The sequence below is a fragment of the Pelecanus crispus genome, chromosome 3 (genome assembly GCF_030463565.1).
Source record: "Pelecanus crispus isolate bPelCri1 chromosome 3, bPelCri1.pri, whole genome shotgun sequence".
In the NCBI taxonomy this organism is placed as follows: Eukaryota; Metazoa; Chordata; class Aves; order Pelecaniformes; family Pelecanidae; genus Pelecanus; species Pelecanus crispus.
In genome coordinates, this window is record NC_134645.1 from 98,763,724 (window position 1) to 98,778,303 (window position 14,580).

The window sequence follows — 14,580 nt, forward strand, 5'->3', positions numbered from 1 at the left end:
CTAAGCATATTATGTCTATAGAGATGCATTTAAAAAAAGCCTCTCGATTAGTTCCATGGTAATTCAATCCAGCTAATCAGACTGAAATAACACCACATGTTAATTTTTCTGACTTCTGTATCAGCTTGTTGCTTTCTTTTGCTGCTTTACAAGTTAGGAGCAAATTGGTGACTACTTTATCATCCTCATATACAAGTACCTAATTCTGTTTCACAAATGCAGAACTTAGAGGGAGACATGTTTTATAAATACAATGTTTGATAAATACTTATACATCATTAGCTGTTCATGTCTACGACCATTAGTTGTACTAGTTTCTTCTGCCAGTCAGGTTTTTTTCCTCAGTTTTCTTCTCATTTCAAAGTTAGCCACTTTGCAACAATTATTTTAGAAGCCAATTAATTTTAACCTATCAACCATACCAAAATGGATTTCCCTTTACTTGAGTAAACTCCATTTTCTTCATCTTCACCCTCCATAACATCATAATCTTTAACACCAACTATCAAGAAGCATTCTAGCCACAATCCAGTCTAACAGTCTACATCTCAACTGGAAATGAGTCAAACTTTTTTCTGCTTTTATTCCTCCAGTTTAAATAATATGAACTTATATGAAACTTCTGGGTATTCTGAAAATGAGTATTTAAATCCCTACAAAATGCAAGGATTGCTAAAACTTTTTAGATTCACAGCTTCGAAGATTCTGAAGTTTTACAACTGACCTTTCAAAGAGATACTACAAGGGCTCTGACTTGCTTGTTCAGGCACCCATTTCAACATTTATGCTGAGATTCAATCAAACCAATTTCTTTTATGCCACTAAAACAGTCTATGTTTAAGCAAAGGAAAAAGACATACTGCTATCTATTTACAGTGTAAACTGAGGGTTAAGTATGTAAGACAAAAAAACCCTGTAGGCTATGTTGAGCAGAAGTTACCTGCGTTACTACGCAGTGTGAAATACACTATCTGCCTAGCAGACAAGCCTGCAGTACCTTACTCTGACATGAAATATAATATCCTCAAGTTGAGAGACTGTACCTGCTGTGCAGAGAGGCGGGACAGATTTATTTTTCAACAGTACCCTGGCATGCACGAGGACCAAATTCAGAACTGCCCCCACTTACTAGCTGCAGGTGCCAATTTTATAAAGGAAAAAACTCAAGTAAAACTGAAAGACAAGCTCATCCAGTTGCAACCCTTTTTTTCAAGAGACAGGAGGCAATTGATTGCAGATGGGTTAACCGTGTTGACTGATATTGTCACAAATGCAGGTTTGTGAACATGCACTGGGCTGAGGAAAAAAATGTGATACCTTCCTGTAGGTTGGCTCCTTTTCCAACACTAAAAAGACAAATACCCTTCTTTCCATCTGACAAAAATAAAAAAAAAAAGTTTTCTTTCAACTGCTTCTACCTGCAATATCTATTTCTTAATTTCTTTGTCTACAACTCCCAATATGTAATAAGAGCCATGACAGATTCATTTCATTAATAAGACTATTTTTCAAGGCAATCCTCAAACACAAGGAGTCCTTTGTTACCTGCAAAAGGAATGAATCGCACAGTTTCAGGAAGAATCTAATTTGACTTGCCTTTCTGCAGATTAGCATTAGAAGCAACCAAAGAACCTAAAATAATCTGATCTCTTCCGTAAGAATGAAAAGGTATGATTAGAAATGTAAAACCAGGCTGGGACAGGCCCATAAAATGCAGACTGAGAGAACAAGAAGCCTTAAAACCCTTCTCTCTCTGTGGGTGTAAGAGGCAGGGAAACAGGTTGTCCTGTATCTTATCACGTACTCCTAAATCCTGAGCTTTAACTCATATCTACTTAGTCTGAATTTGTGAAAACAAGGACTGAGAGTATAAATAAGACTCTATTCAACCAGAGGGCAAGATACATTTCTATTTTTCTGTTCCTGTGATAAACATTGGATTACTTACATATTATAATACAGATTTATATTACATTTTATATAAAAATATAAAGAAAAAACATTTAAAAATTAAATCACTCAGACAAATAATGTTTAGAAGTCTAGGGAAACATTATTAACAACTATTCAAGTGATTTAGCAAATATATCATCACCACAGTATCAAAATAAAGAAAACATTTAGAATATTTATAATGTAATTCTGTATTTAAATTATCATTCAGGTCAATATTTGTGAGTCAACTTCTTACAACTTAAAAGTAAACACCTAAATATATCACTTCCACCAAACTGGCATTTAAGTGGACAGCAAAAATTTTGTGGGCTTTCATTCCATGCGTTCTCACAATGCTACACAGTTTTAAAGAAATGAAGAACACTACAGCACTATTTGCTCCAACCCATTTCTCCTTGTACAAAATGATTAGGATGGAATTTGGAATACTTTGGGTAAGTAAAAAACATCCCCAGAGAACTAATGGGGACTAATAGTTCCTCTTGTCTCACTTGCCCAGACAGGTTGATTTTGTGGGACTTTTAGCTGTCTTTCTAGGGAAAAACAAACCAACAAAACAAAAACACCACCCTGAGAAGCTACAGTAACTTCTTCCTATTTGGTTAAATGAGTATTTGACACATTGTTTTTCCTATATGAAGGGGAAAAGCTGCTAATATGATCTGCCCTCACTTTTATTTGAGGTGTTTCCTAGCACTTTTTAAATGCAAATAAACTTATGTCAGTACCTCTGTAATGCAGGCCATCCGGTGCTGGTTGGTACCAGCTGACTGAGAGGCAGCAGTTCACTTTTATTGCTGAGTTTAAGCTGGCAATTTAGTCTCCAGTTTGGGGAAGAAAACCAGCATTTGATATACTACCATTGAAAGATAACCTCTAACTGACCCATTCCTGTCACTTAAATCAACTCTACATACAAAAAAGAGCCAATTTCAAATTCAAAATGCAATATAATAAAAGAAACTAAACTTACAGTGTCAAATAGTACTTCAGTTAATCAAGTTTAACAGCTGCAATCCTTCAGAAACATTCATCATCCTGATACATTCAGCAGAATGAAAAAAGTCTTAACTTTGAATGTCAATATTAGTTTGCAAAAGCACAAGTAGTCTGTGGAGAAAAAACAGTTCGTTCTTTACATCCTAACCATTTAACTTTACTGTCCCAATACAACACAATCTGTCTTAAAAGGGCTTACTTTCTATAAATTAGATGTGGTTTGATATGGCCTTCAATATGCAGCACTTTACAGTGAAACCATCACAATGCTTTCATGAAAGCCTTCAACCGATGCAAAACCTCTAAAATAAACACCACAGAAAGCTACACAGTGCTGAATACAAGCACTGTCAAAGCATTCAGTGCCACAGACTTAGCTAACTTTATAATTTTGGATAGTAGAAATACTTGTCAAGTTTTCCAGGGACAGTTTTCCAAAACACTTTGGCTTCATTCTGGATTGCTAGCACTGAAGCATGTCAAGATACTCTTTATTTAAAAATTAAAAATATATAAAAAGTTGAACCCTACAAAAATCTGAACATTTTAGGCATATCAATTCTCTCCCCCTTTACTTTTAGAGCACGCCAAAGCCTCAAGACTTCATACATATTTATGCCTTTTTTTAATCTGAATTTGTTCTGCAGATGGACATAAAAAGGTATGTTTTGAAAAAAACTAGAATTGTCCTAGTTGCTCTGAAATTCAGGAAGTCTCATTCATACAACTCAATCCAAGTTCTCTGTTCTAAATCAAATTTTGTGCAATGGAAGTACTTTACTAAATGAAGTACTTAATGCAACCCACTTTTATTAGCAGTCTTGCCAAATGCATGAAGAGTTTTCTGTCCAATTCTGTAGAGAGCATACCATTTGATCATTTGCAAACAGTCTTCCTCAATCCATTCTTTGCAGGTCTAATGGCCTCATTTATCCTAAGGGCACCCAAACTCCACAGCTTACACACCATCCATTTCTCTCATAGTCTTGATCCTTCAGCCTGGATAACTGGACCGCACTCCATCTCCTTCCCTTCTATGCTTCCTTGCAGTGGAAAACAGGTACAAGGTGGATGGAGCACACACAGACCCTGCTCCAACATGCTGCATGAAGAAGCAGCATGGAGCCTACCTACAGTGCTCCTCTGTGCTATGAGCAGAAACTCTACCTAAAATGACCACACAGTTTAAATTTTAGTTCTGAAAACTACTGTGAGGCTTTGGTAACTCCCTCACACACCAGCAGAATATGTAGGCTACGTATTCTTTCTAAAGTCAACAAATGACTATAAATTGAGCACATTCAATTACCTAAGGATGAACAAAAATCCTACTCCGTAGACATACTAGAAATAAAAAGGAGTTCAGTGTTCTACACTGTTCCCAAATGGAGAACTCGTTCAGTCAGCTTAGGCAGAAAAGAAAGAAAGAAAAAAAAAAAAAAAAAATCATGGTTGATTTGGGAACTTTCACCAACTTCCGCTATGCAAAGGAGTAATTAATAGGAAGGGAAAGCTCAGCAGCTGATGAAAGGGTGGGCAGGATGATGAAGTTTGAAAAATGGCCATTAAAAGACTAGCTGGTTTTTCTCATCTACAAATGAAAAATTTTCATGTGTTACCATCAATGAAACAGGTAAGATTGGTGGTCAAACTACCAACTTTCTTCCCTCCCCACTACTAAAATGGGCTCTTAAAGTATCAGTTTTATTTTTTTAGCCAATTTAAAATTTCTTTATTGAGTGCACAGAACATCTAAACAATGCTTCTATTAGATGACAGTCTGCCTTGTGCTATTATTCTTGCTACTGGCCCATAAGAAGCATTAAGAAGCATGTGATTAGCTCAGTTTGATTATCTATTCTTGCAATTCAACACATTTTATATTGCTCAAATTGGCATTTCTGTTGCTTGCAAACAAGCTGGGCTTTGACTGGAAATCTCAGCTCCATGTAACCTGGCCGAGTCATGTCAAAGAACTGTATAACAATTGTTCTAGCAGTTTTCTTGCTATTTGTTGGGGTTTTTTTCCTCCAAAGTAACTGTAAGGATAAGGTGACTTTAAGCATGAACACTGAGGAAACCTGAGGTCTACAATTGTGGAAATGGCACAGGGAGAGCTGGAGGAAGGACCCTGGGTAAGTTACACAAGTTTCTCAACTTTCTTCAATTAGACTAAAGAAAATATTACAGCTGCCAGTAGTTTTGCAATGTCACTTATTTTATTTATTAAAGAACACTGCAGATCTGATGTGGGACATCACACTGTTGGCTGCTTCCAATAAAACACTCATCACCGGACTAGACTCAGTCTGTAGCTGACATAGTAAGATCTTGTTATATTAAAAAATACCCAGTAATTTTGTCACAGAAAGTGGAACAGCCCAGAAAAATAAGAGTCAAACAAGTACCCTTGCTACTCACTGTTCTGCACTAGATCTCTCTGATTTTGAGGAAATTCTACTCTACCTCTGAAATCACTGTCTCCAATGTGAATGTTCATAAAAAAATGTTTCCCACAAAACCTGCTTTAAGGACATGATTCTTACTGAAAAGCAATTTCAGTAAGAAAGCCCACTATTGTTAAATCAGTTGAAAGACGATTTTCTGTCCTTTTCACTTATCAAACATGCTAATTAACAAAGTATTTTTTATGCCATAATTACCTGACACATTAAGGCAATATTGGAATAATCAGTTTACTAAATCAATGCTACAAGCTTTCAGCAATATTTGAAAATGCAACAGAAATCACACTAGACATTCAGTTTGTTAAAGGCTAAAGATCAGCTAGCCACCAGAGAAAGGCTCTTATACAGATGTATGAGCAGACTAGTCAGTTCTATGAAGCAGAGATCAGAACATGAGAACTGAATTAGAGAGGTGGTGGAGTCACCATCCCTGGAAGTGTTCAAAAAACAGGTAGATGTGGCACTTGGGGACATGGTTTAGTGGGCATGGTGGTGTTGGGTTGATGGTTGGACTGATGATCTTAGAGGTCCTTTCCAATCTTAATGATTACTAGTTTTTACTTTCAATATAAATAATCCAGCCACCAAGCCAGGAAACATGAAATTGCTACTATACCCTTAACAGGTTTAGTGGTGGACTTGGTAATGTTAGGTTAATGGTTGGACTGGATGATCTTAAAAGTCTTTTCCGATCTAAACGATTCTATGAATGCGAACATTTTAATTTTTTAGAATGCATATTTTTGTTTGAAGAGCTAAGAAACTTAAACTCAATGTAAGTTATAAAAAAGAATACACTAGGAACTTAAGACTTCTAAGAGTACATGACACTTGTAAAGAAATCTGAAGTTTTCTATAGCTTCATTTTCAACTTTTTACTAGTTTAAAGCCTGTCATTTTTTTCCATCTTTACTGATTCCTCTACAGGATGGCTAAAACACTGCTTGAATTGCCTTGATCAAGAGACGTCTCAAAATTGTGGTAGAACTGCCAATTGCTTGGTCATGTATTTTTATTTCATTAGCTTCCCAAGCCTGGAATGTCTAGACTGGAGATATACCATGCCTGCAATGAAGGCGACCAGTGACTTCACATATGAAGTGTCCAAAGAATTCTCATATTCTGTTTCCTTCTCCAGAAAACTGAGAACTGGGATAAACAGCCATCTACTGCTTGATGTGGTTGCTGAAAACATGATACTACGGTCAAGATGCCAGCATTCGCCTACTGATTCAACATGCAATATTTAAAATATCCTATAGACAGCCTCTAATTGGATGTGTATCATTATTAGTCAACCTAAGAAGAATATTAATGTTTATCAGCTCCCTGAAGCAGAATCACACCATAAAACCAGCGACGTATTATTCCATATATAAAAATAAAACCTTTTGGTCCTCTATCTCACCAGTACTTTCCACTGGAAATGCAAGCATTTGATATGGGTCTCTTTCCTTTGGATTCTAGAAAGTGACTGCAATTTTAAAACATGTAAAGTTTACAGGCTGTATCCAAAAATAGTTTATTTTGAATGATTCTTAAAGGCCTTGAAAAGCCTGAGCTTAAAGAATCTCTTAAATTAAAAAGATGACACATAGATGAGTTCCATTTGAGCAATCAGTGCTGACACATTAATAACAAAATAAAATATGCTGCAGTATTTCAAACATTTTGCAGCTGTTACAACAGCACTGTTATCTAATGCAGATATATTTACCAAATTCCACATTTTGTAGTACAAGCATTTAAAATCAAAATACTTCTTTTTACTTGCTTAATCATTAACTGGTAATCTAACAACATTTCAAATGTAAATCTAATCAGTGGCATTTGAATTGGTTTTTATTTCAAGCATTAGGGTAGTTGCTCAGCTGTAACTATGCACTGTCGTCTTTTCTCCTCACCTAACCAAGTATTCCCAGTCACGTGACAAGGTTCAGGCATCCTCGCAAAGGGAAACCCTCTCTCCCCCAGACCAAAACTAGACCTTCAGGTTTTAGAAAGTTAAGATTTCCAAACCACAGCAATGTTTTTAGCCTTTATAACTAAAGTCTATTGTTCTAAGGACCAGGATAAAACATTTAATTTGACTGGATGCCCTTGTAAAACTTCAATAATCAACAATTTCAATATCTTTATTGTCATCCATAAAAACGCTTTAACCTCCTACCATACAAATAAGGATATCCTTTTCCACTAGCTCAGTGAAGCTGCACAAATTGTCATAATAAAGTTTGCTTCTGCGCTAACTTATTCCAAAACTACTTTCCAATTTCAGAAAAAAGATATTTGTATTGAGGAGGGGCTTTTTTCCCCTCCAATGTGCACATATTTTTGTATCTTGTTTTATTATGCAAAATAAACAACTTCTATTTGAAAACTGAACTAGAAATACATCTGCAATCATAATGTATGAATACACAACATTTTTCATAATTGTAACACAGCACTATTGGGGAATAAACTGACAGATGGAGACTCCAACGCATTCTGCGGACTACACTGCAGATCAGAACATACTAATGGATTCACATCATCTGAGAGAGGACATCTGTCTTAGAAGAAATTATTGCCCTTAATACTTAAATTACCCATGGAATTTTTGTTTAATATTAACTCTATACAGAAGTGTACATGATTTAATTGTGCCCACGTTGCTAAGGCTGCTCATTATGCTTTAACATAGCTGCATAAAGAAGCACCTTAACTAGTTTCTGTCATGTTTTGTGACTTGATGTAGTTGACTACTTTCAGGTTACCTAGAGTTATTAATTCAATTCTATAAATTATACACTTATGTTTACAATGGATTAATTTATGAAAGACAGTATTAAGTGACCATACAGCACTCAATAAAATTGACAATTTTCTGTGCAAGAATAACAATGGTACATCCTAAAAACCTTAATTATCTGAGCTTAAATCTTAACAAATTTTAACGCTCTTCCCTCTTCCCCCAAACACATTCCTCATCATATGGTCAACCAACCTCCACATGCAAGCAACAGCACAAGTAAACCATTCATGTGGATTATCCAGATTACTATTCATGTATACACACACACATACGTATATGTATACACACACGCATTAAAAAATTCTTTTTTTTCCCAATCTTTGTACATGTCTAATACCATGTCTAATTTTTAAATAACAGGAAAAAATAAACTATTCTTACCTTTTCAACTGCTAATTGTTTTGATGGTTTTTCTGATTCTCTCTCTCTCTTTTTCTCTTCTTTCTTTTTTTCTTTTTCCTTCTGCAAAAAAAAGAAAATTTTGCTAGGCATTTTGCTAGTACTCAAGAACAATGCATTTGCAAATATATTGAATGTCCAGTCATACAGAATATAAACAGTGATCTTCAGTTACTGCCTTTCAATTCAGAGTTTATGCTTCTATGTGCTCTGCTTCTAGAAGTGATTCATTTTGCTCAAATAGTACTACTAAAAATGTTGTAACTCTGAGAATTCAAGAAATTCTCAAATATAGTACTGCCAAAAATATTCTAACTTTGAGAATTCAAGAAATTCACTACTTCACCGGCTCATCCGCAATTCTTCTTATAAGCAGAAGGAAAAAAGAACCAGTGTTGCTTCTCCTAAGCTAAGCAGATCTGAAAAGAAAAAACCATCTACGAGTACTCCATTAACTCTGATAACCTCTGTCATTAGGACAGATGCAAGTCTCTTTGACCAATGAACTACAGTAAGGTAACTTGCATGCAGCTTTCTGCAGAGAGTTACTAATTTTTAAAAGCTAATCTAGAAGTCTTAAAAAAATACTCCTGAATGTAAAAAGTTGACTTGGGCCATATGACAGACCCACTGAGTCATAGACATTAAGTTGTTCCAGAAAGAGAAAACACAAGAGATCCCTTTACATTGAATGCGTTATAATGACATTACAGTTTATTCATTTTAGTTTTGAATGAATAGATGGGGCGTTATTACAGACGCAGTCTGACTGAAGAAAAGCATAAAATATTCCTTAAGGCATTATAACATACAGAAGATACAGACTTTTTAGGCCAGAAATTGCTTTGACAATGTTAGTAGTGATTTTCAGACCTAGCAATCTGCCTGCATTTACCTTGTACAACTACAGTATAGTACTAGTGAGTATACTTGAACATTAAAATGGATGGAACAAGAGTTTACCACATGTAATAGAGATGAGACACTAGGTCCTAAATGTTCTTTCAGTCATTAGGCTTGGATCCCTTTGTTCAAAGCTTCAAAACAGCTTTGTTCCACAAGACACTATTTTTTTAGCAAGTTTCCCAATATTAGGAGGAAGTTTGAGAGGATAGATAACTGTCCATGCAGCTCCAGTATTAAAAATAAAACCCATTACTAGGCTACAGGTTTCTGTCAATACAGATTTTTTTTTCCTTTTTAACATCCAATATATATAATTTTTACATCTGTGTAACATGACATTTGGTTAGAATAGTTCTAACAGTAAGATGAAGGGGTTTTTTTTTCTGGTTTTTTTGGGGGCACTGGGCATGGGGGGACCCAAGTAACACATTCGTCACAATTTCAAATAATCAATTTTCAAAACTTTCACCATATTTGCCAGATGGACTGGGGTTACTCAACTGAGGTTACTCAAGTCCCAACTAACCCCTGTGAATTATTTCATCAGGCATTAACGTGAACACTCAGGTCCTGGAAAGTGAGACTATCACACCAAGCACCTGCTTAAATGTGGGTGTCACTCAAGCAACAGGAAGCAATGACCACAGTTACGAAACTGCAGAAAAGGGGAGTTTGGAATGTCTGTTTTGAAGAAAAGAAATGGAGACCAACTTAGACTTTAGTGAACATTAGGAACACAAAAATGAGCATAGTAGTCCAAACCAGAGGCCCAGCCAACATGGTTATCTCACCTGTGGCAGTGCCAGGTGTTCAAGAAGAAGTTTGTATGACTGGGACAAGTACAGAGCAGTGTTTTATTTTGAGGCCATCATAACAACCTAAGACTTGCAGACTTACCGCACTAAGATTACAAATGCATAGCCATGCCTTTCAAACGAAGCTTAGCTTTTCTTTCAGTACCATGTCACCAATCCTAGTACCAACCTGCATTCTAAAGACTCTCAAAATCCTGTGACCATAATCATGTACTGCACACAAATATACTGTCAAAGTAATAACTTTTCCAAAAGTCTTTCATTCCCTGTCCCCACTCCAACCTTCTCAAGTTGAATAATTTAAATAAACTTAATCTCTTCTCCTGCAGAAGCTTTTCTACATCTTAGACAACTGCGATTTGCTTCCTCTCCTCCTGGGAAAGGTTGTTGGAAGAGTTGTAACAGTACACTTATATTTCAAATGCCATACCTTAAGTTTACTTGAACATGTTTAAGTGAAAGTTTCTGCACATGATCATCTTCAGGATGTCCTGATTTCCAGTTTGACTTCAACATTTTTTTAAAATATGTTGTGTGAGAGAAACCTCGCTTCTAGAGGAAAAAGTATCTGAAAACTTTTATTCTTCAGGACTTTGAGAACAAGAATGGCTTGCAGTAAGTTTCATATGGCAAACACTCCATAAAGGTGACCAAATATAAATAAATGCCTCTCATTGCCCTTAACAAATCCCTGACAGCTTCATAGTGAAAATATGAAGACTTAAAATAAACTGTTCACCAGTGTTTCTGCCTCCACACCTCACAAAGCCTACAGGACCTCTCTCGAGTCCCAGTGACTTTATTTTGATTCACTTCATTTTCACTGTGAACTTGGAAACCGTAACTCCAACTTCACACTTCACAATTTCAATATGCAAGCTTTATGCTTCAGCTCCATTAGGTAAAAATTAATTCAGGCTAAATGAAAACATTTCTCAGGTGCTGTATTCATGCCAGAACAAAAGTGTTTCATTACTTGCAAAAGCAGTCAAAAAGCACTATGAAGATAATGAAATGAAATTGGCTTTATACTGGTCTTAAATTCTAAGCAGAAATTATTCATTTTTTTCCCCAAGATTAATTTCCAACAGCATGGCACTCTAGTTACACAGAGGAACTTTCAAATTTGAATGCATCAAGAGAGGCAAGTAAGAAAAGAAAGGCAAGTTTCATTCTGAGCGGCTGCTGCTATTCCTGGTACTATTTAAAACACATGTCAAATTCACCAAGGCTTGTGGTCTAGTCCATGATGCTGTTATTTAAATCTTAGTTAATGTTTCAATATAGCTGAACTCAAATAATTTATAGCATTTGTCCACATGATTTATGCTTAGATCATAAGTTATTTCATGTATCATATACAGTCTCAATTTAGATTGAAGTATCCAAAAGAGCCTAACATTGAGCATTCACATTCTAAAAAATGTATTTCATTGTTGCAAATTGTGACATCTACTGAAAGTTCATACAAATGATGCCTCATCTACTACTTGTTTGTGTGTTAAATTTTTCAAAGACCCTTCTAAACAGTAAATGTAACATCAGCACATACACACATATCCCAGCTAGAAGGGATATTAAAACCAGTATGAGTTAACAGAAGTGTCACAGAATTAATTCTATATTTATCTCCAAGGAGATTGAACTAAATGGCTGGAACAGTACTGATAATTTAGATTCTGAAACAAGCAAGTAATATAAAAAAAATACCAAGAATTATTCCTGAGGAGACAGGACAATGTCACTCATGCCCATTAGCTGGGAATGGTGTTTCCAACACTTTTGTGACACTAAAACAGAGCAGAACGAGAACTTTCACATATAAATACTAAGAGGTAACAATCACGCATGTGCTTTGTCCCATTGCATCAGTTCTTTTCATTTATCTAGTCCAGGAAGCAAGGGGGAAAGAAGTATTTTAAATGTCTGAAGTATTACCAGCAACTCAAATTCTCTAGTTAACTCAGTGAAATTACCCTATAGAAATGTAAACATTTGTGCAAAGCAGTAACCTGACAAGAGTTACACCCGAAAACAATATACCTCTGCTTTGCTCTTCTCAGCAGCAGCTTGCAGAGAAGGAGAGGATGCCAAAGGCTGAGCAGCATCAGAAGAGGATATCTGTACAAAACAGAGGAAAGAAATGAGAAAGAAAATAAGCAAGAACAGCTGGGAAGGGGCAGGAGCAGAAGCAGCTAGAGAGATATGATTTTCATTCTGTTTTTTCCAATAGTTTTGGGGGTGGGGGAAAAATACAACATAGAAAAAACAAAAAGAGGAGACAAAGTATTTCCCTTCCCCCCCCCCCCCCCCCCCCCCCCCTTCTTTTTATCAGTATGATTTTTAAAGGAAATCTGTCAGGGTGGAATGAGTGACATAATGAAATTCACTAGAATAGAATATAAGAAAATTAACTTGGATAAGATCATATCACAGGCCTAAGAAAAATAATTAGGTTTCATACATTGTTCAATTTTATCCAGTGTGACTATTGAAATATTAATGTCCTGAAGCATGAAGGCACACTGTCCCAGAGGAGAGGGAGAGAAGAGAATGTCTTTGTTCTTGTTCACTGTAACAGAATATTTTTATTAAGAGGAATGCAAAATAACTCTGAAAGGTATACGTTAATTAAAGTTCTAATTAACTCTTCTCTAAGAGCACTCCAAATGAGTAAAGAGCTTAGGGTTAATATAAAGCTGCATCCTAGCAGTAGGATGCCAGACCTTCCAGACAGGTGATACTTCTTTTCTACAGGTGGTACTACTTTTCTAGGAATCAGTATGTAAAATCGCTATTAGCACCACTAGACTTCCAGAATTATCCAAAAGGTGTAAGTTATACATGCAACAGATGAAGTTTTGCTCAAGAAAATAGGATTTCTCTAAATGCATTTTCATATATCTTCTTACCTATTTCTTTATGCATAGTTGGTCACTTTAATGGAAACATCTTTCTATTCCCCTTAGTACAAAAATGCAACTGAATTACATTACCAAACATGTAGAAGATCTTCAGAGCTATAAAGCTGACACTTCTACACTGTCTTGTATCACCTCTACTATCCACAAGGAAAATTTAAAAATAAATGAAGCTATTACAGAGCAGGTCGTTATGTTGGATCAAAATAACCAATTTAGATGACAAGTTTTTACTTAGTTTAAAAAAAACAGCTTGCAGTAAAAGGAAATGGAAAGTTGCAAACAAAACCCCTACCTCGTGTCTAAATACTCTATATTTCTTACAGAAAATCCTACCAGTACCATAGCTTACATAGCTGGAATATTCATAGAGAATATATATATTTTCAGTATTTTTACAAACTCAGAAACTATGCTTATCCTGCAAGGTGGTGTAGAGCTTCAGGAAAGATATTTATAAGGTTTAACTTTTAAACCAAATTTCACCTGCAGAAACATGAAGCAGAATCCTCATTTTTAAATTTACTGTTTTAAAATCCTCAGGTTATTGGAAGAGTTATGGATACATCTGCTGCAATGAAGCAGTTTCTCAAACTGTAGCATTCTGTTACTATAGAAACACAGGAATCCTGTTTATTCTGATTACACCACATTGTAACCAAATAAAGATGTCAGAAAAATGATTAGGTAGTTACATATATTAAACTATGAGCTCTGACACCATGCTCCTTACTAAGATTTCGATTAAATGCAAATGTGTGAAATTGTGATAATGGAACATCTTAGGTATACTTTCGAGTTTCTAAAGTGGGATTTGGGTTTGGGGTTTTTTTGCCATTCTTTTGTATGCTACAGTTTTTAAGAGAATTTAAGCTTGATAGCTCTCACAGGCAAACAGCAGGTAACAGCTACTCACCACACAGAACCAGATAAGCAGCATTTCATTTGGGGGTTGGAGGGAAATCAGCACTATAGATCTTTGCATCACATTTCCATCCTCCCATAATAGTCCTTCTCAATCTGCATATCATCTTCATAAATTAAGGGATTATCTAACCTAGGATAAGGTAATCCTATGAAGGTCTGGAAGTACTTATTACAGTTTTGCATATCAAGTAACGGAGAAGCGTCATGCAAGCTATAAGCAGGAGAGAGAGTGAAAAGCAGTTGCCGTCTAGCCTGGGATATAGAACAGGATGTATAAGTTGAGAAATGCCCAAGCGTAATGTTTAAAGATCAACAGCAGCAATACATTCACTTCAGGCTAAAAAACACCACTTGAAAGCACACTTCACATATGCAAATATTCAACTAAGCGA

The 14,580-nt window shown here is 35.8% G+C and overlaps 1 protein-coding gene across 2 annotated transcripts in view; it reads right to left on the minus strand.

Moving 5' to 3' along the window:
- SMAP1 (small ArfGAP 1) overlaps positions 1–14,580 on the minus strand; it is a 104,133-nt gene that overhangs the window by 40,593 nt on the left and 48,960 nt on the right. The window contains exons 5-6 of one of the 2 annotated variants that reach the window (XM_075707520.1): positions 12,384–12,461; positions 8,602–8,682 (exon numbers count right to left, since the gene is read on the minus strand). In XM_075707520.1, the coding sequence (XP_075563635.1) occupies positions 8,602–8,682; positions 12,384–12,461 (159 nt within the window). The remainder of the gene's footprint in view (positions 1–8,601; positions 8,683–12,383; positions 12,462–14,580) is intronic. The other variant, XM_075707521.1, reaches the window with a different exon arrangement.